The following is a 22,319-nucleotide window of genomic DNA, read 5'->3' on the forward strand; positions in this document are numbered from 1 at the left end:
GGGGAAACAATGGAAATAATGGAAATAATGGAAATGAGATGTCCATTTTCCTGGAAATGAGGTTCTCCTCCATCCGCAGGGCTTGCTATGTTTTGTTATTTATTTGTTTGTTTGTTTTTATTGTAGCGGGCTGTCTTTGTGCTGGGTAACAGCCTGAAGTGTAAACTTACGATTTTCTCATGTCTTTTCTGTCTTGCCTTTCCCTGGGCAAGTGTGGTCATTTAAAATTTCTTCCCATATATGCCTTTTCTTTTGAAGGTCCTAGTCTTTAATGTCTGGTTCCCAAAAGGGGAAAAAGAAAAATGAAGGTGGGGGGTAAAGGGTACCAGTCTTCTAAGTGCTGGAAGTCACTTTAGAACAATGGGTGGGGTTTGCAATAATAGGAGGGGTCACCCACCTCTTTGTCTGCCATCATGTGATGAGAAGCAGCAACCAGTGATCAGAGCACAGATCCCCAATATTTGGAGGACAGGGTTCATTTTGTCCAACCTGGCTCCTAAAAGCTGTGACATGCTGCTGCAGGAACATGTGCACAGCTGTCTGCCATGTGGCTTAGGATGGGGGATAGGTAGCTGCTACTGTACTAAGCTGAAATTGACCAAAATTAACTGTAATTTACCTGTGCCAGCCTTTCCCTGGAAGTTGCAAGCCTTCAGTAGACTCCAGAGCTCCAAAATAGATAAGTCAGACAGATTCTGCTAATGTAATTGTTGTCTAGGTTGAGATGCAGATTCCTATTGCTTTCTGTTCTGCCATCTTCCCCCCATATTTTTAAAAACTCTACTTTTTAAAATTAATTAATTAACTTATTTATTTTTGGCTGTGTTGGGTCTTCGTTACTGCGCATGGGCTTTCTCTAGTTGCCGCGAGCGGGGGCTGCTCTTAGTTGCGGTGCGCGGGCTTCTCATTGCGATGGCTTCTCTTGTTTTGGATCACGGGCTTGAGGTGTGCGGGCTTCGGTAGTTGTGGCACACAGGCTCGGTGGCTGTGGCTTGCAGGCTCAGTAGTTGTAGCGCACAGGCCTAGCTGCTCTGTGGCATGTGGGATCTTCCCTGACCAGGGCTCGAACCCGTGTCCCCTGCATTGGCAGGCGGATTCTTAACCACTGTGCCACCAGGGAAGCCCTAAAAAGGCTACTTTAATACATTCTTTTCATAAATAAATTTATATTTTTTCTTTTATACGTAGTATAGGCCAACAACCAAAATGATCCATTTATTTTTGTTCAGCACTTCTTAGAGTCTGTTTTTACAGAACTTCCTTAGTTGGTATATTCAGCACAGCTTGCCATTAATTAAGATTCAAGGATATTATAGCTGTGACAAGACGTAGAGTCAGGGTCAATGAATGACTTTGATTTTCTGGTGTCACAGTGTATGTCGCTTAAGGAAAAATCATGATTTCCTAATGGAAACTATCTTTTTAATCAGTACTGGGCCTCTTATGTTGGTTCACTTAAACATGTGGCAGTATTACATGTGTTTTTATTATACTTATTAGGGATACATGGAATTGCTTGATGCATTATACTTATTGTTGTTTCTCTTACAGGAATGTATGTGCTTTTCTGTATGTATAGTCTTTGTATACCCTATGGTCACATGTTCCTGTGCATATTTTCATACATTCTAAACATATACCTGAATTTTGTATTTATAGAAAACATAGCTAATGCTGGAAGGTAAAAATAAATGTATGAACTTATATTTTTTTCTTTATGTAGGCAGTGTTCAGAATGTGACCAGGCAGGGAGCAGTGACATGGAAGCAGACATGGCCATGGAAACCTTACCAGATGGGACCAAACGATCAAGGAGGCAGATTAAGGAACCAGTGAAATTTGTTCCACAGGATATGCCTCCAGAACCCAAGAAGATTCCAATAAGAAACACGGTAATTTATTCCCTAGTTATCATAACCATTACAAAATTCTGAGGTCAAAATTTAAGGGGTGAGAAAGACAAAGGGTAAACATATACTCAGTAGCCAATGAAAGAAACATGTGTATTGCTATTGGTTATTCTTAAAAGTTTATTTTATATTATGAAATATACCAATCATACATGAGAATGTACAGTTTTTATATTCAACATAAAGCATAATAATAATGAAGGCCCATTGTGTTCACAAACCCACTTCAAAAACAGAATATTACCAAAGCCTTTGAAGTCACCTTTGAATTCCTCAGTACTCACTTCACCATCCATCTAGCCCAGAGGTCACCTCGTTTCTCAACTTTGTACTTCTCATTCACTCCTTTTTTAATACGTATTGATATGTATGTATATATGCATTCATAAATAATACATAGTTTTTCAGGGTTTGAACTTTGTATAAATGGAGTCAGACTTTTTTCCTGTTATTTGATACTTTGACCAACATTATCTTGATTTGATTCACACACGCTGATCTGTGTAATTGTAGTTCATTTGTTTTCACTAATATGTAGTTTTTTATTGAAACAATAGATCATAATTAATTTATCTTTTATATAGTTTGGCAGTTTTGTTGTTTCCATCTTTTTACTTTTATAAACAACTCATTTTTAAATATCTCTCTAAATGTCTCCTGCAGCATGGTAACAGGGAGATAGGGTATATAGCAAGACATGGATTTGCTTAGTTACAGGATATCTGCATCTTCAGTTTTGCTAGGTAATTCCAGTATTTTCCAAACCAGTTTACACTTATACCAGTAATGAATAAGTGGTATAAGTTTTGCTCCCAAACATGTTTTGTCCAATGTTTTAATGCTTTCCAGTGTGATCCATGTAAAATAGTACATGGACATTTTATTTTGCATTTCCCTCAACACTTAGATGACTTAGAGCATGTATTTGTATATTTTTGGTCAGTTGTATTTCCTCTTCTAGGATATGTAGTGCAAGTCTTATTCAGCTTTTCTATCAAGTTGTTAGCCTATTTCTCATTGAAAATTCTTTGAGGTCAGAGTTATTACCAGGTGCCTGGGAGCTCTACCAACCTAAGACCATTTTAAATAAAAGTTTGGCATGTGTGTCTCTTCTATTACATGAGTAGTGTTAATTTCTACTCCAAACCCATGAGGGGTGGCTTGCAGTTATGAATCCTTAGGGGAGACATTTTTTACCTTCTTACCTTGAGCCAAGGCAGGCACATTTAAAAAATCTGCCTTCCCCTGAGGGAGATGTAAATATGTTTTTTAGGGTTAGTTATCATCATTCATTTGTTTTATCTGTTTGGTTTTAGAGAGTCTTAATTTTTTTCTCCTTAAACTAACAGTTTTCTCAAAAGTTTTTTTTAATCTGTAGTAACTGTCTATATTACAATATAATCACTTAAAAGATTTTGTTTAAGAGAAATCACTTAGATTATTTCATTCAGTTTTGTGTTGTGGACTCATTTGAAATCAATGAGGCAAATCTGGGAATTTTTATCTTTTAGATAATTGAAGTAGTTAATTTTGAGTGCTCTAAATTGATCAACTTGAAAGTTTTATCTATAACTTCCACTAGTTTAAAACATTTTTTAGACTTCACAAATATATTTTGTTTACAGATGAACTAGAGAGAATTTTCCTTCTTTAAATAAGCCTGTTTGTTTCTATTTCTAAAATATTTTCTATACTGTTTGTTGCTACTATCTGCAGCTATTCTTAAAATCTTAGAGAAAAACTTATTACTTCTTCTTATGTCTATGTCTGCAAAATTATCCTCTTATGAAACATTTTTTCTAGTTTATTGTTTAAAGAAATCCTTAGAAACAGTATTATCATTTTTAACTTTGGAGTTGTCACATAGAGGGGAATTTTGTACATATTATAGTGATATTTATGTGCCCATAGTTTAGTATTACTTAAGATAAATGAGGATTCTGGGTTTTTTTTTTCCAATTTACCTGTCTGCTTTTCCAGCCTAGAATTACAAGGAAGCTTTTAAATTTTCTAATTTAGTCCAATTCCTCTCATCTTATTCTTTGTCTCTAGTTTTCTTGTGTTAAAGTTTTAGTCTTCTTGTAGATGTTGGTAGGTAAAAGACGAGAAAGGATTCTATGCCCAGTAATTTTAAGAAATATAGTATGGTTATTTTTTCTTTGGGGGGAATTCAAATGCATATTGAAGCTTTGAGAAATACTAATGTTTAGAAAAATGATTACTTTTCCTTATTTATCCTTTTTCCTAACTTATTTTATCAAAGAGCACTTTTTTTCAAGACAATATTTTATTGTGGCATAGAGCACCATGAGGTACCATCTTTGGAAATGGTATTCTAGAGGCCACAGATTCCTTGCATCAGGATCACCTAGGGTGTTTGTTGAAGTGTAGACTTTGGATTCATCCTAGAGCTAATGAATTAGAATTAGGGGGTTGGGCTAAGCAGATATCTTAGGTGTTAGTCTTATGCAGACTAAAGTCTGAAAGTAACTCTCTGGATAACATTTATAATTATTACTCTTACTCTTTTCATTCTTCTCTGCCTTTGCTCCATCAGTCTATACAGCAGTTCAGAAAACTTGTGATGAGCATATTCAGTTGGTCAGGTAACAGATCGAGGAACTTAAGAATTGAGAGATGTAGAAGAGAATGATCAGTCTCTTGATCTTGATCTTGGCTGAGTTTCTATTGTTACCTTAATTTTTTTTTTTTATTAAATTTATTTATTTATTTATTTTTTGTTTTGGCTGCATTGGGTCTTCGTTGCTGCCCGCGGGCTTTCTCTAGTTGCAGTGAGCGGGGGCTACTCTTCATTGCAGTGCACAGGCTTCTCATTGCAGTGCCTTCTCTTGTTGCAGAGCACAGGCTCTAGGCGCGCGGGCTTCAGTAATTGTGGCTCGCAGGCTCCAGAGCGCAGGCTCAGTAGTTGTGGCACACGGGCTTAGTTGCTCCGCGGCATGTGGGATCTTCCCGGACCAGGGCTCAAACCCGTGTCCCCTGCATTGGCAGGTGGATTCTTAACCACTGCACCACCAGGGAAGTCCCTACCTTAATTTTTTATTGGTCATTTTTGTTTGAGTTGTATTAACATTTTAAAGTTTCTTTTCTTAGCACTCTGTTAATTATGGGAATTCAAGTATATTACTGCCTAATAATAATTTGTCTAACCAAGTACCTTTCACAATAAATAACTGATTTATCTCTCCCTTTGTTTAATTTTTCAGTTGTTGTTCCTAGTATCTTCCTACTTACACCTTTTATTTTAGTACATATGTTGCATTTTGGGATATTCCATCCTTAAATTCTTTCTAATAGTATTTTTGCTTTTGTTAGTTTTTGTTTTTCCTGCCATTATTCATCAAAATATAGTTCATTTCACAGTAGTCATAGTATTCTATTAGAATTTTGAAGAAAATTTTACCCTTGTGACATAGGGGATTCATGACAGAACGTAAACTTCAGTTTCTCATTTCAAAGTAATATCTCACTCATTAAAACTGTTGAAATGATCATCTCTTCTAAAACTTTCCATTTCTGTTAAGTTTGTTATGTTCCCTTGGGTTATAGTGATAGCACAATTTTTAGAAAAGTAGTTTGGGGTTATTTCATGCTAGTAAAAATGATTTCATCTTGTTTCAGAAATCCATCTTGTGTGATATATGAATTGATATTCTGTTAGAATAATTTTATTTTTAAAAATTCAGACTCTACAGTATAATTAAGTATATATAGCTCTTTAATCTGTTTTTTTGAAGTCTGTCTCTGTGGAACTGTCCAAGAATCATCAAAAACAAAAAATGATCAGAGCTACTATAGATTGACGTTCCATTTGTATTGAATATCTTTTCTTACCATCTGTTATTACTTTCTCTCCTTTTATACTTTATATCTTTATGTTTAAAAATAACATCATGGTGGTAGTAAGGGAGTGAAAGGGAGAAGGAAGGGATTCACATGTCGGAATATTTGAGTAAATCCTGGTATATTACTACTATTAATTTAACATCTTTTTTAATCTATACTGCTAATAAATCCAACCATTTTATTATTCTGTATTTCTTCCTATTATTTGACCTTTGTGTATTTTACTTCATTACATTTTTCAAAGGTAGGTAAGTCAGAAGTGGATGTGGGGAATTAGTTTACTTTTATATAAGATGGTTTAATAATAATAATACCTAACATTTGCTGAGGATTGATCATATACCAGATACTGTAGTAATCCTCCACCCTACTCCCTCTTTAAAAAAATAAGTTACTTTTAACTATCATAACTCCTATATTACTCAAAATGAAACTGAGGCACAGAAACCTTAAGTAATTTACCTGTGATCTTACAGATAGTAAGAGGAATAGGAATTGAACCCAGACAGCCTGAATTAAGAACTGGTGTCTTTTCTGAGGTCTGTAGAAGAGCATTTAGTTGAGGTACAAATGGAGTAGTTATAAAAACATTTGATCATTAGATAGCATAGTTGGGAATGTGATATTCTAATCTGATACCAAAATGGTCATGTGTCGTTCCATAGCGTAGTGTTATCTGTGGGAAGCCAGGCATATATCCACTTACTAACTCATGTAACTGAGTTCATTCACATTAACTATTACATTTAACACTCCTTTTCTTTGTACTTTCATTTAGGTGTGAACAGTTTTCCTTTTCAAGCTTGTGCAAGAGCATTGGCATTAATCTTGTCAATTACAGTGTAATAGCGTAGAAGTTAATAAAATGTTTGAAGGTTATTTTACCTCAAGGAAATTGGTATTTAAAAAGATCAAACAAAAAGAAAAGAAAAAAATTAGAAGCAGCAAATCAATACGTACACTGACAGCATGTGTATGTATGAACAGCCAGTATATGTTTGTCTTGCTGTTCTCTATTTTGGTTTGCTTTTTTTCCCACCAAATTGAGTACTATGAAACCTGCTGTGGGAAAAAAGGTGTATGCTCTGCATTGAGAGTGAAGTTGGAGAAGTACATAGTGGTTTTCTTTACTATTTTTTTTCTTTCCTAACTTGTCTCTCCAAATCTACCTAAAACATTTGGCTTACCGCATCTCAGGTTTTTTTGATTAAGCAACAAATACCTTGATTGTTTCACTTGGTTTGATCAGTGTTAAGAGAGATGAGCCCATAGACTCAGTCTCTGTGCTCCAGTGCCGCTTTTGTGCCAAACAAGGCTGCTATTAGAAAAATGGCATCCACTTTTTCCTGCTGACAGGCAGTTTCCATTTATCATGGCCAAAGTGTGCAACGGGAGTAGAACACTTTGTTAAACCTTACTATATTTTTATTATTTGGATACTGAGGAAAGTCATTTTTTATTTCATTCTACTCTGATTTCCTTAATAAGGATTTATAGAAATCTGAAGGAATACAGCATATTTTGAGACAGTTGATTTAATAAGATATAGATGCTTTTCAAAGTGAATAGTCTCGGTGTTACTTTTTTCGCCTAGATTATTTTTACCCAAAGATCATAAAAAGATTAGCCAGAAAAGTTGTTTGAAAAAAATTATAGCACTAAAGATTCAGTGTTTTTTTTAAAATGGGTTAAAAGAGCTATTTATCTGTATAAGAATGAAAATAGTATACTTTCAGAAAATACCCTTCTTAAACAAACATGGAGATTCTCTGTTTCATATTTTAATGTTATCATATTTAATTGTTAGTTATCAATGCTTTTGAAATTTATCATTCTGAATGTTAGAATTATTTTTAAATTAAGTTTTAACTATAAAAGTAATATGTGAATACTTTTTGTTCTAAGAAATTAAAAATAGAATTAAAGTCTTCTTTAACTTTTCTCCCAACATTCCCCTTCTCCAACCCAATTCACATGCCTTGAATCTATCTTTATTATGAGGGCACATATTTTGAACTTTGATTATCTGACATTTCTATAGGTATATCTGTCAAAAAAATAAGAAAAAAATTGAAGAATGAGCCATATGGAAAAGTAGTATGGAGATAGTTCAAAAAACATAGAAATATTCAAGTATTAATAAATAAAAGAGGAACAATCTGGTTTTAGAAAATTCTTCACATGTTGTTTCCTACTCCAGAGATAAGACTTTGTAACATCTTCTTAGATTGGCTCACAAATATCCCATCTCCAGTATTTAAGCATCTCAGTAGCCATTATTCTCTTTTATTACTGGGTACAAATAGGAGGACTAAGTCTAAAGAAGAAAAAGGGTTGAAAAGCATATTTCTATTTAACCTTTACCTGTTATTTACTGTGTATTTTATATTTATTCAATTGTCGTAGCTACCCTATGAAGCAGTAACTAATGTCATTGCCATTTACAAATGAGAAACTGAGGCAGAGAGTTTAAGTAACCTATCTAATAAGGACATACAGCTTCAAAGTGGTAGAGACAGGAATCAAATTTAGCTAGCTCCTGAGCCCATACTTTAACTACTTTATTAGGCTGCCTTTCTAGACAAGATTACTGGTAGTTGTTCCTGGTATTTCTTGGGCTAGAGTCACAGTATCTTCATGCTTCCAGCAGCTTAGTGACTAAGGGTTTGGTCAGGAAAATGGAAGTCACTCTATGGAGAATTATGGTCTTATACTATGGTTGGCATAGCTGAGGGCGTGGATATCAAGAAAGCTGTCACCATAGGTCAGAGAAGGTCTGCTGAACATCAGAGAAACTGTCAATGAAATATCTATCCTGAAGCACCAAGCAGGTGGTAGGAGCTGACATTAGGTCAGAGAACTTGATGGTGAAGACCTCAGCCTGAACATCACTGGTGAGTGGGTAGAAAAGTGAGAGTTTGTGGGGAAGTCTGCAAAGTCTGACAGGACTGTGAAGTGGGAGCTGATGGAAAGGTCAGCAAGGCTACAGCATCTGAAAAAGCCAAGCATCCGACTCCCATGACCTCCTGATAAAAAATGGCCTTCACTTTACTTATCTGCTTCAAATATGAGGTTACGGACATGGAACTCTCCAGGGAAGGGGGACTGTGGGGAATGTGGTTTCCACCCTTAGACAGAGTAAGCAAGGGTGGTGGTGGTGGTGGTGTGTGCCAGATTGACCACAGACAATCTAGCATAGTAACCAACTGCAGCTTAAAAAGTGCTTAATGTAGTGCTTACTCGGCACACGGTGGGTGCCCTAAAAAGCAACATTTCCAGACTCCTTTCCCTACCCCCACTCCTGCCCCCTTTTCTTTCCTCTTAGAGGACTGTGATACCGTCGTCTTCATCCATATTCTCCCAGCTCTGAGCCTTCTGCAAGGCAAGCATGAAGTTCTTATAAAACGGTTATGTGAATCACTGACAGCATAAATACAGACAGTGACCTGAAGAGTTATAAAATACCAAGAGGATAACCTCAGTGTAGGCCAAAGAGGGTGAACGTGGGCTTTTTACAGGCTTAGCAGTATTTAAAAGAGACAGAGAGAAGTTTAACTCCTTCCCTAGCTTGCTGAATATCCAGTGGAGCCCTCACAGTGTTTGCCGTTGATTTACAGGTGAGTAACAAGTTTTTTCTCACCCTTGTATTTCTTTTCCTTTCTTTTTTTAGTTAATTAAAAGGAAGCATGAGAGAAGTAGAGAATCTTAAAAGATAAAGGTTCTTGTGATAGATGTCAGCCTTGTTAACCCAATGACTCTCTTCCTCTGTTCCTCTTATTTATAAAAGCTACACAAATCAATATAGGGCTTTTCTCATTAGAGATTTTGACAAAGAGAGCCCCTTTTATTTTGATTACATTAAGCAATTCTTTCTTCCAGAATTCCTACAATTTTTTTTTTTTTTTTTTTGAGATTATAGTATAATTTTTTTAAAATAATTTATTTGGCTGCATTGGGTCTTCATTGCTGCGCACGGGCTTTCTCTAATTGCGGTGAGTGAAGGCTACTCTTCGTTGTGGTGCACGGGCTTCTCATTGCAGTGGCTTCTCTTGTTCCAGGGCACGGGCTCTAGGCATGCGGGCTTCAGTAGTTGTGGCACGCAGGCTCAGTAGTTGTGGTGCATGGGCTTAGTTGCTCTGCAGCATGTGGGATCTTCCCGGACCAGGGCTCGAACCCGTGTCCCCTGCGTTGGCAGGCGGATTCTTTTTTTTTTTTTTTTTTTTTTTTTCACACACACTGTATTTTATTTTTACAAGAGATAAATAGACTGACACCAAGCATTGTACATGGATGACCACAACAAAAGCAACAATGATTGCAATTACCAAACATGAAACACACTTATACTATGTCATAATATTGACATTCAGTCCAGTAATCCTCCACTGTAACAGCTCCTTTACTTTGCAGTGAAAATTGATTTGTATATTCTTTTCCTCTGAGTCCTTGTGGGATTTTTTTTTTTTAATTCAGACAGAAAGTCACAAAAATTATACTCATCCTCATCAGTTCACTCAGTCCCATGTAATTAATTTCTTTTTTTTCATCTTGATCTTTTGTTAGCACTTTTATGAGTTCATCAGTTTTTCATTAGAGTTCTGAAAATGCTTATTCATTCAGTTCAGCAGTACAGTCAGTTACCAGAAACCTGTACTTGTCAGAGTCTTTTCCATGAATTTCTTGAAGATGAAACCCTTTTATAGGAACATATTTGCAAAATCATCAGAGTACACCCAGAACTGTCTGTAAATGACAAAAGACTTAAAAATGACCATGGTTAAAGATTTGATGAAAGTTCATAATAATGCAGTTGACAAGAAACTTAGTTATTTCTGAGATATACATTTTAAAGTAATAACTAGGATTATTACTTATAACATTATACCAGAACATATAAGATTTTTAGACGTTTCCTGTAATGTCTGAAACATTTATATTAACATATTTCCATACATATTTCCATACAAATACAAATATAAGATTTTTAGAAATTTCATGTAATGTCTGAAACATTTATATTAACATATTTCCATACATATTTCCATACAAATACAAATATAAGATTTTTAGAAATTTCATGTAATGTCTGAAACATTTATATTAACATATTTCCATACATATTTCCATACAAATACAAATATAAGATTTTTAGAAATTTCATGTAATGTCTGAAACATTTATATTAATATATTTCCATACAAATAACCCAATGAAAGTTTAGTATTAGTTGTTTTGTTTGTTTTTTTATACTGCAGGTTCTTATTAGGCATCAGTTTTATACACATCAGTGTATACATGTCAATCCCAATCGCCCAAATCAGCACACCACCATCCCCACCTCATCGCAGTTTTCCCCCCTTGGTGTCCATATGTCCATTCTCTACATCTGTGTCTCAACTTCTGCCCTGCAAACTGGCTCATCTGTACCATTTTTCTAGGTTCCACATACATGCATTAATATACGATATTTGTTTTTCTCTTTCTGACTTACTTCACTCTGTATGACAGTCTCTAGATCCATCCACTTCTCAACAAATGACTCAATTTCGTTCCTTTTTATGGCTGAGTAATATTCCATTGTATATATGTACCACAACTTCTTTATCCATTCGTCTGTTGATGGGCATTTAGGTTGCTTCCATGACCTGGCTATTGTAAATAGTGCTGCAATGAACATTCGGGTGCACGTGTCTTTTTGAATTACGGTTTTCTCTGGGTATATGCCCAGTAGTGGGATTGCTGGGTCATATGGTAATTCTATTTTTAGTTTTTTAAGGAACCTCCATATTGTTCTCCATAGTGGCTGTATCAATTTACATTCCCACCAACAGTGCAAGAGGGTTCCCTTTTCTCCACACCCTCTCCAGCATTTGTTGTTTGTAGATTTTCTGATGATGCCCATTCTAACAGGAGTGAGGTGATACCTCATTGTAGTTTTGATTTGCATTTCTCTAATAATTAGTGATGTTGAGCATCTTTTCATGTGCTTCGTGGCTGTCTGTATGTCTTCTTTGGAGAAATGTCTATTTAGGTCTTCTGCCCATTTTTGGATTGGGGTGTTTGTTTCTTTGATATTGAGCTGCATGAGCTGTTTGTATATTTTGGAGATTAATCCTTTGTCCGTTGATTCATTTGCAAATATTTTCTCCCATTCTGAGGGTTGTCTTTTCGTCTTGTTTATGGTTTCCTTTGCTGTGCAAAAGCTTTGAAGTTTCATTAGGTCCCACTTGTTTATTTTTGTTTTTATTTCCATTACTCTAGGAGGTGGATCGAAAAAGATCTTGCTGTGATTTATGTCAAAGAGTGTTCTTCCTATGTTTTCCTCTAAGAGTTTTATAGTGGCTAGTCTTATATTTAGGTCTCTAATCCATTTTGAGTTTATTTTTGTGTATGGTGTTAGGGAGTATTCTAATTTCATTCTTTTACATGTGGCTGTCCAGTTTTCCCAGCACCACTTATTGAAGAGACTGTCTTTTCTCCATTGTATATCTTTGCCTCCTTTGTCATAGATTAGTTGACCATAGGTGCGTGGGTTAATCTCTGGGCTTTCTATCTTGTTCCATTGATCTATGTTTCTGTTTTTGTGCCAGTACCATATTGTCTTGATTACTGTAGCTTTGTAGTATAGTCTGAAGTCAGGGAGTCTGATTCCTCCAGCTCCATTTTTTTGCCTCAAGACTGCTTTGGCTATTCGGGGTCTTTTGTGTCTCCCTACAAATTTTAAGATGATTTGTTCTAGCTCCGTAAAAAATGCCATTGGTAATTTGATAGGGATTGCATTGAATCTGTAGATTGCTTTGGGTAGTATACTCATTTTCACACTGTTGATTCTTCCAATCCAAGAACATGGTATATCTCTCCATCTGTTGGTATCATCTTTAATTTCTTTCATCAGTGTCTTATAGTTTTCTGCATACAGGTCTTTTGTCTCCCTAGGTAGGTTTATTCCCAGGTATTTTATTCTTTTTGTTGCGATGGTAAATGGGAGTGTTTCCATAATTTCTCTTTCAGATTTTTCATCATTAGTGTATAGGAATGCAAGAGATTTCTGTGCATTAATTTTGTAACCTGCAACTTTACCATATTCATTAATTAGCTCTAGCAGTTTTCTGGTGGCAGTTTTAGGATTCTCTATGTATAGTATCATGTCATCCGCAAACAGTGACAGTTTTACTTCTTCTTTTCCAATTTGTATTCCTTTTATTTCTTTGTCTTCTCTGATTGCCGTGGCTAGGACTTCCAGAACTATGTTGAATAATAGTGGTGAGAGTGGACATCCTTGTCTCGTTCCTGATCTTAGAGGAAATGCTTTCAGTTTTTCACCATTGAGAATGATGTTTGCTGTGGGTTTGTCATATATGGCCTTTATTATGTTGAGGTAGGTTCCCTCTATGCCCACTTTCTGGAGAGTTTTTATCAGAAATGGGTGTTGAATTTTGTCAAAAGCTTTTTCTGCATCTATTGAGATGATCATATGGTTTTTCTTCTTCAATTTGTTAATATGGTGTATCACATTGATTGATTTGCGTATATTGAAGAATCCTTGCATCCCTGGGATAAATCCCACTTGATCGTGGTGTATGATCCTTTTAATGTGTTGTTGGATTCTGTTTGCTAGTATTTTGTTGAGGATTTTTGCATCTATATTCATCAGTGATATTGGTCTGTAATTTTCTTTTTTTGTAGTGTCTTTGTCTGGTTTTGGTATCAGGGTGATGGTGGCCTCATAGAATGAGTTTGGGAGAGTTCCTTCCTCTGCAATTTTTTGGAAGAGTTTGAGAAGGATGGGTGTTAGCTCTTCTCTAAATGTTTGATAGAATTCACCTGTGAAGCCATCTGGTCCTGGACTTTTGTTTGTTGGAAGATTTTTAATCACAGTTTCAATTTCATTACTTGTGATTGGTCTGTTGATATTTTCTGTTTCTTCCTGATTCAGTCTTGGAAGGTTATACCTTTCTAAGAATTTGTCCATTTCTTCCAGGTTGTCCATTTTATTGGCATAAAGTTGCTTGTAGTAGTCTCTTAGGATGTTTTGTATTTCTGCGGTGTCTGTTGTAACTTCTCCTTTTTCATTTCTGATTTTATTGATTTGAGTCCTCTCCCTCTTTTTCTTGATGAGTCTGGCTAATGGCTTATCAATTTTGTTTATCTTCTCAAAGAACCAACTTTTAGTTTTATTGATCTTTGCTATTGTTTTCTTTGTTTCTATTTCATTTATTTCTGCTCTGATCTTTATGATTTCTTTCCTTCTGCTAACTTTGGATTTTGTTTGTTCTTCTTTCTCTAGTTTCTTTAGATGTAATGTTAGATTGTTTACTTGAGATTTTTCTTGTTTCTTTAGGTAGGCTTGTATAGCTATAAACTTCCCTCTTAGAACCGCTTTTGCTGCATCCCATAGGTTTTGGGTCGTCGTGTTTTCATTGTCATTTGTCTCTAGGTATTTTTTTATTTCCTGTTTGATTTCTTCAGTGATCTCTTGGTTATTTAATAACGTATTGTTTAGCCTCCATGTGTTTGTCTTTTTTACGTTTTTTTCCCTGTAATTCATTTCTAATCTCATAGCGTTGTGGTCAGAAAAGATGCTTGATATGATTTCAATTTTCTTAAATTTACTGAGGCTTGATTTGTGACCCAAGATGTGATCTATCCTGGAGAATGTTCCGTGCGCACTTGAGAAGAACGTGTAATCTGCCGTTTTTGGATGGAATGTCCTATATATATCAATTAAATCTATCTGGTCTATTGTGTCATTTAAAGCTTGTGTTTCCTTATTTATTTTCATTTTGGATGATCTGTCCATTGGTGTAAGTGAGGTGTTAAAGTCCCCCACTATTATTGTGTTACTGTCGATTTCCTCTTTTATAGCTGTTAGCAGTTGCCTTATGTATTGAGGTGCTCCGATGTTGGGTGCATATATATTTATAATTGTTATATCTTCTTCTTGGATTGATCCCTGGATCATTATGTAGTGTCCTTCCTTGTCTCTTGTAACATTCTTTATTTTAAAGTCTATTTTATCTGATATGAGTATAGCTACTCCAGCTTTCTTTTGATTTCCATTTGCATGGAATATCTTTTTCCATCCCCTCACTTTCAGTCTGTATGTGTCCCTAGGTCTGAAGTGGGTCTCTTGTAGACAGCATATATATGGGTCTTGTTTTTGTATCCATTCAGCCAGTCTATGTCTTTTGGTTGGGGCATTTAATCCATTCACGTTTAAGGTAATTATCGATATGTATGTTCCTATGACCATTTTCTTAATTGTCTTGGGTTTGTTTTTGTAGGTCCTTTTCTTCTCTTGTGTTTCCCACTTAGAGAAGTTCCTTTAGCATTTGTTGTAGAGCTGGTTTGGTGGTGCTGAATTCTCTTAGCTTTTGCTTGTCTGTAAAGCTTTTGATTTCTCCATCAAATCTAAATGAGATCCTTGCTGGGTAGAGTAATCTTGGTTGTAGGTTCTTCCCTTTCATCACTTTAAGTATTTCATGCCACTCCCTTCTGGCTTGCAGAGTTTCTGCTGAGAAATCAGCTGTTAACCTTATGGGAGTTCCCTTGTATGTTATTTGTCGTTTTTCCCTTGCTGCTTTCAGTAATTTTTCTTTGTCTTTAATTTTTGCCACTTTGATTACTATGTGTCTCGGCGTGTTTCTCCTTGGGTTTATTCTGTATGGGACTCTCTGCGCTTCCTGGACTTGGGTGGCTATTTCCTTTCCCATGTTAGGGAAGTTTTCGACTATAATCTCTTCAAATATTTTCTCTGGTCCTTTCTCTCTCTCTTCTCCTTCTGGGACCCCTATAATGCGAATGTTGTTGCGTTTAATGTTGTCCCAGAGGTCTCTTATGCTGTCTTCATTTCTTTTCATTCTTTTTTCTTTAGTCTGTTCCGCAGCAGTGAATTCCACCATTCTGTCTTCCAGGTCACTTATCCGTTCTTCTGCCTCAGTTATTCTGCTATTGATTCCTTCTAGTGTAGTTTTCATTTCAGTTATTGTATTGGTCATCTCTGTTTGTTTGTTCTTTAATTCTTCTAGGTCTTTGTTAATCATTTCTTGCATCTTCTCAATCTTTGCCTCCATTCTTATTCCAAGGTCCTGGATCATCTTCACTATCATTATTCTGAATTCTTTTTCTGGAAGGTTGCCTATCTCCACTTCATTTAGTTGTTTTTCTGGGGTTTTTTCTTGTTCCTTCATCTGGTACATAGCCCTCTGCCTTTTCATCTTCTCTTTCTTTCTGTAACTGTGGTTTTTGGTCCACAGGCTGCAGGATTGTAGTTTTTCTTGCTTCTGTTGTCTGCCCTCTGGTGGTTGAGGCTATCTAAGAGGCTTGATGGGAGGCTCTGGTGGTGGGTAGAGCTGACTGTTGCTGTGGCGGTCAGAGCTCAGTAAAACCTTAATCCACTTGACTGTTGATGGGTGGGGCTGGGTTCCCTCCCTGTTGCTGTGGCGATCAGAGCTCAGTAAAACCTTAATCCACTTGACTGTTGATGGGTGGGGCTGGGTTCCCTCCCTGTTGGTTGTTTTGCCTGAGGCAACCCAACACTGGAGCCTACCGGTGCTCTTTGGTGGGGTTAATGGCAGACTCTGGGAGGGCTCACGCCAAGGAGAACTTCCCAGGACCTCTGCTGCCAGTGTCCTTATCCCCACGGTGAAACAGAGCCACCACTTGCCTCTGCAGGAGACCCCCCAACACCAGCAAGTAAGTCTGGTTCAGTCTCCCCCAGGGTCACTGCTCCTTCCCCTGGGTCCCGATGCACACATTACTTTGTGTGTGCCCTCCAAGAGTGGGGTCTCTGTTTCCCCCAGTCCTGTCACAGTCCTGCAATCAATTCCCACTAGACTTCAAAGTCTGATTCTCTAGGAATTCCTCCTCCCTTTGCCGGACCCCCAGGTTGGAAAGCCTGACGTGGGGCTCAGAAACTTCACTCCAGTGGGTGGACTTCTGTGGTATAAGTGTTCGCCAGTCTGTGAGTCACCCACCCAGCAGTTATGGGATTTGATTTTACTCTGATTGTGCCCCTCCTACCGTCTCACTGTGGCTTCTCCTCTGTCCTTGGACGTGGGGTATCCTCCTTGGTGAAGTCCAGGGTCTTCCTGTCAATGATTGTCCAGCAGCCAGTTGTGATTCTGGTGCTCTCGCAAGAGGGAGTGAGAGCACGTCCTTCTACTCCGCCATCTTGGTTAATCTCCCAGAATTCCTACAATTTATACCATCCATTGCCAGTGTATATTTCAGAAGTCGGCTTTGATGTAATTTATTTATTTTTTAGTGGCTGAGCCTATGCTTTGGATCCATATATTCAGTATAAATGGTATAATACCACTTTATAAAATAATAACTGTCATATGTCTAATTATACATTCTGGAGAAAGCTAGCAGTTTTCTCTAATAGTTTTAACTTCTGCATTAGCCAATAATAATAATTGGGGATAATTTTTAAATATAGTTTTCATTTATTGTAGGAATGAAAATGTTTTGTTTTGGGAACTGGGATCTCATTTATCATAATATAATTCAGCTTCCTTTGCTCTGGGAGAATTGCTTTACTTCTCCTGCATGAAAGCCTTTTTATAGGTATTAGTTTTATATACCTAGCCCACCTTTAAATGTAAAATGACCATACTTCATATATAGTGTTTTCCTTTGATTCCTATATTAGATAAAATATTTTTTCTTGAACTTCTTAAAATGTTATGTGGTTCTAATCTTTCAACTATGAATTTTTATTATAGTACTTTTTTTCTACTAGTTTAAAATAGTATCTTTTTCCTTCCACTTTTCCAGTTTTTGTCTCTGGCATCAAGCCAGAAGAACTTGTAATACCACTGACCTTGCTGTTTTAGTGATACGTGTTGCATTCACTGTCTAGTATCACGCAGTCTGTTTTATGATGTTATAGTATTCTAGTTTTAAGACTTAATTGCTTTGTTTTTTACACCTTTACGGATCCCAGTAATTCTGTAGTTATTTCATCTCCCCTGATTTTGCTAATTTTCAGCTTTATCTCACATCACTTAGAGGGTAGATAGTGACTTGTAATGCATACAACAGAATTCTCAGCCTCAGTGGTTTGATCTTTATTTTGTCCTCTTGGGTAAACCTTCAGAGTCAAGGGAAGACAGTACTTTAAGATGAACTTCTGTTTATAATGTATAGAAGCATGAATTGATGTTATATTTTCTTCACAATTGTCAAAATTGTAGGTAATTATCTTTTGTGTGAGTGCTTTATATTTATTCCTGCATTTAATAGTTAAGCAGTAAAAATTGCCTGCATGGGAATCCACGTGTTTCCATACTCTCTGGTCTTTGTGACTCCTTGTCCTACTCTTGAACCATGGATCAGGTTAATTTTTTCAATATACATCTATTGAGCAAGTAACGAGGTAATACGGCACTGGGCAGTAGATGCTGAATAGAACACTAAAATGAAGACATGGTCTATGTCCTCAAAGAACTATGGTGATAGAAAGTTGACCCTCAAATAATGTAATATAAACCAGAAGGTAGAGTGTCCATATGAGAGGTACATTAAATTACCCTAGAGGTAACATAACTGAAATGGAAGAGGAAAGACAGAAGATTGAGGTGAGCAACAAAACTACAAGTTGACTATTAATACTAGTAGGAAAGTATTCTACTGGCTGAGAAAGTCTTTATTTTCCACTGCCCCAAACCTTTGTATTAAGAAGTTGAACTTTTTAAAGTAACAGCAAGCTGAACACTTGTAAAAGCATTGGAGCCTTTAGCATAAAATTTAGTGTAAAAATTTTGAACCACATTTAGATATCATCTAACACCCGTATTTGTCTTTCTTACAATATGTTTTTATGATAGGCATCTTGATGGCTGGCAACAGCTTCTTGCATTAGTAACTTGGCAAAATTTTAAAGAAGTTTATTGGATCAAATCTTAATAGCTTAGTGTTAGTACAGATTCACTTATCAATTAAGGTTATTGATGATTAATGACTTAGAGCACCTTCAGCAAAAAGTCACTTAATATTTCATTCATTCAGTTTTTTCAGATAAATAGGTGTGAACATTTTTTTAGGATAGCTCATTTCTCTTTAAATTTTTCCTGTGTTAAGGAAATTTTGATCATTAGTATATTGATTGATTGAAGTGTTTTTTTTAACTTAAATAACTTTCTCATATTTATTTAATTAGAAATACATATGGATATGACTTCTAATTATGCTTGAGAAAATAATCAACCATTTAAAATGTAATGGTATTTTCCTCTCTAGGACAGCTTTTTTGTCGCATTATTCCCTGTAAAAGATAAATGGTACAAAATCAAATTCTTGAGTGTTTTAGACAGCATCAAACCCTGTAAGATAGCCTCATGTGTGGTGGAAAGTACCTGGACTAGCACATGATAAATTAGAATTCTGGTCCATACTCTGGCAATAACCCTGTATGTGGCCTTGGATAAGTAATTTAACTTACCCTGTTTGTGCTCAATATCCTCATTTATAAAATAAATTAGATGATCTGCAATCTTTTCTAGAACCAAAAGTCTCTTTCTGAATTTCACAATTGTATTCATTTTTTATCCCTAAGACTGTTTATGGGAGGGTTAAAATATACACATCGACGTTCGAATAATCCGGAAACGGTAATACTTTGTAATTATACTATACTTCAGGGTTTTAATTTATTTATGTATGTATTTATTTATTTTATCATTTTAATCATTTTAAATGTACAATTCAGAGGCATTATGTACGTTCGCAGGGTTGTGCAACCATCACCACCATCCACTTCCAGAACTTTTTCATCATGCCAAACAGAAGCTCCATACCCATTAAACGATAATTCCCTATTCCTTCTTATGCCCAGCCTCTTGCAACCACCATTCTACTTTCTATCTGTGTCAGTTTGCCTTTTCTGCATAACTCATGTAAGTGACTGGCTTATTTCACTTAGCATAATATCCTCAAGCTTCATCCATGTTGTAGCATGTGTCAGGATTTCATTCCTTTTTAAGGCTGAATTATATTTCTTTGTATGTCTATACCACATTTTGTTTGTCCATTCATCTGTTGGTGAACACTTGGGTTGCTTCCACCTCTTGACTTTTGTCAGTAATGCTGCTATAAGCATGGCGTATACAAACACCTGTTTGAGTTCCTGCTTTCAGTTCTTTTGGCTATATACATAAGAGTATAATTGCTGGATCATATGGTAATTCTATGTTATACTCTTTGAGTGACCACCAAACTGTTTTCCACAGCAGCTACACCATTTTACATTTTCACCAGCACTACACAAGGGTTCTAATTTCTCCATATTCTTGCCAACACTTTTTTTTTTAAATTTTCATTTGTTGATAATAGGCATCCTAATGGGTGTGATGTTGTATCTCTTAGTTTTGGTTTGCATTTCGCTAATGACTAATAATGTTGAGCACCTTTTCATGTGTTTATTGGCCATTTGTATTCAAGTCCTTTCCCATTTTTTTTTTTCTTTTTTTTTTAAGTTTTATTTATTTATTTATTTATGGCTGTGTTGGGTCTTCATTTCTGTGCGAGGGCTTTCTCTAGTTGCGGCAAGTGGGGGCCACTCTTCACTGTGGTGCGCGGGCCTCTCACTATCGCGGCCTCTCTTGTTGCGGAGCACAGGCTCCAGATGCGCAGGCTCAGTAGTTGTGGCTCACGGGCCCAGTTGCTCCGCGGCATGTGGGATCTTCCCAGACCAGGGCTCGAACCCGTGTCCCCTGCATTGGCAGGCAGATTCTCAACCACTGTGCCACCAGGGAAGCCCCCATTTTTTGATATAGTAGTTTGTCTTGCCATCCTTGTGGAAAATCTGTTACAAATGTGAGGTTTAGGGGCTTCCCTGGCAGTCCAGTGGTTTAAGACTCCGCGCTTCCACCGTAGGGCGTGTGGGTTCGGTCCCTGGTTGGGGAACTAAGATCCTGCATGCAGCGTGAAATGGTAATACTTTGTGATTTTATTTTACTTTACTTTAGGGTTTTTAGTTTTGTTTTATTTTTAAAGATCACATTGGTTGGTAACCTTTATTTTTTCCCTTTTTGGCAGTTACCTTTGTTGTAATCATTGTCTTCTGAAAAAATCGTATGAATGATTACAAGAAACGCTTGTGATCAAGTGGGCCACCAGATGTATATACTGCAGGGCGACGTATTTTCAAGATTTTATTTTTTTGAAATTTTCCTTTTGCTTCATTTACAAATGACATTTGATTGGCTTAGCCAATTTTCTTCATGATAGAAACTTCCCAAAGATAAAATATTGTTTAAGAATAACAGAGCCATGCTCTCTGAACACTTTATGAACTTTTAAACAATAGCACACTTTTTACCCTATTACTGGTCTAAGGCTGGGTAGGCAGGAGTGAGGCAGATTCTGAAGGAAAGGATACAGTTAGACTGTCTCACTAATTAAATTTTGAGGATCCTCATTCATTCAGTTTATTTTTAAAGAAAGGAATGAATAGTTTTAAAAATAAACCATTTGCCCTTCATTGTATTTTCAATTTGTTTAGTTTCTTTGAATCTAAGACTGAGTCTTCTCATAGCCTTCAACTACCTTGTAAAATATCTCTGATAGACAGTTTTCCATCTGGTCAGACATGTCAGATAATTTCTTAGATATTTTCTCTGAGCCCTCTCTCCTCCAGCTCTAATGTGAATTGGTTTTTTATGTTATCCTTGAACTTTATTTCAGCATCATCCTGGGAATTCCTTTTAACCTTTGGTAGGTGGAATTTCCTGTTGCTTGCATTTCAGTTTCTTTTTTCATTAGTCCCTTATCTTGACGGGGCAATGCGTTCAGTGACTTACTGAGTAAAGATTAATGAGAGGTAAATCTTTTGAGATGTTACATGTCTAAAAATTTTTTAATTTCTTATATTTTATTAGTTATTTGGCTGTGTATAAAATACTACATTTTTTTTTAAAGCATCACTTGACTGACTCCTGGCTTCCAGTATTGCTTTCTGCATTCTAACTTTTTTTTCCCCTTCTCTTGAAACTCTTAGGATTTTCTCTTTCTGAGTTAGGATGAGTATGTACTTTCACTGTTTCTTTTAATAGCAGATATTCTTATTTCATGATTGCAAAGACTTCTTTTATATCTTTATGAATATTAATTATATTGTCAAAATTTTTTTCTGTATCGTGCATTGTCTGTGTTTGCTGTGGTTTCATTATTTCTATTCATGTTCATCTCTTTCATGTTGATGCTTTCAGATGCCTAAGGATCTTTGGATGTCCACTCCTATTTTGTTCTAAAAAAGGTAATTAAGTTTGTGTAGGACTGATAAACCCATTGTTTTCCCTGTAGGGTGATTTTATGATCAGGGGGCTTTTTCTTTGGGAACCTCCTTAATGTCAGGATCTGTAGGTTTTTTTCCACAATAATTCAGTAGAAGTATTCTCTCATCTCCTAACTGATAGGTATAATTTTGACTGTCAGAGTCCTGGACAGGTGAGGAGAAAGGGGCTAAAGGTCTCATGGTTTAGGAAGCAGAATTGCATTTAAGCTTCCTGGTTTCTGTTTGCTGCCTCATTGCTCCCTTCT

At 36.3% G+C, this 22,319-nt stretch overlaps 1 protein-coding gene across 6 annotated transcripts in view; it reads left to right on the top strand.

Moving 5' to 3' along the window:
* PHF14 (PHD finger protein 14) overlaps positions 1–22,319 on the top strand; it is a 207,456-nt gene that overhangs the window by 70,481 nt on the left and 114,656 nt on the right. For all 6 annotated transcript variants that reach the window (XR_009008864.1, XM_057550202.1, XM_057550199.1 and 3 more), the window contains exon 14: positions 1,724–1,892. Coding sequence is in view for 5 of the 6 variants with exons in the window: in XM_057550202.1 (XP_057406185.1) it covers positions 1,724–1,892 (169 nt within the window). In the remaining variant the exon portion in view is untranslated. The remainder of the gene's footprint in view (positions 1–1,723; positions 1,893–22,319) is intronic.

Source organism: Balaenoptera acutorostrata, chromosome 7 (genome assembly GCF_949987535.1).
Source record: "Balaenoptera acutorostrata chromosome 7, mBalAcu1.1, whole genome shotgun sequence".
Taxonomy (NCBI): Eukaryota; Metazoa; Chordata; class Mammalia; order Artiodactyla; family Balaenopteridae; genus Balaenoptera; species Balaenoptera acutorostrata.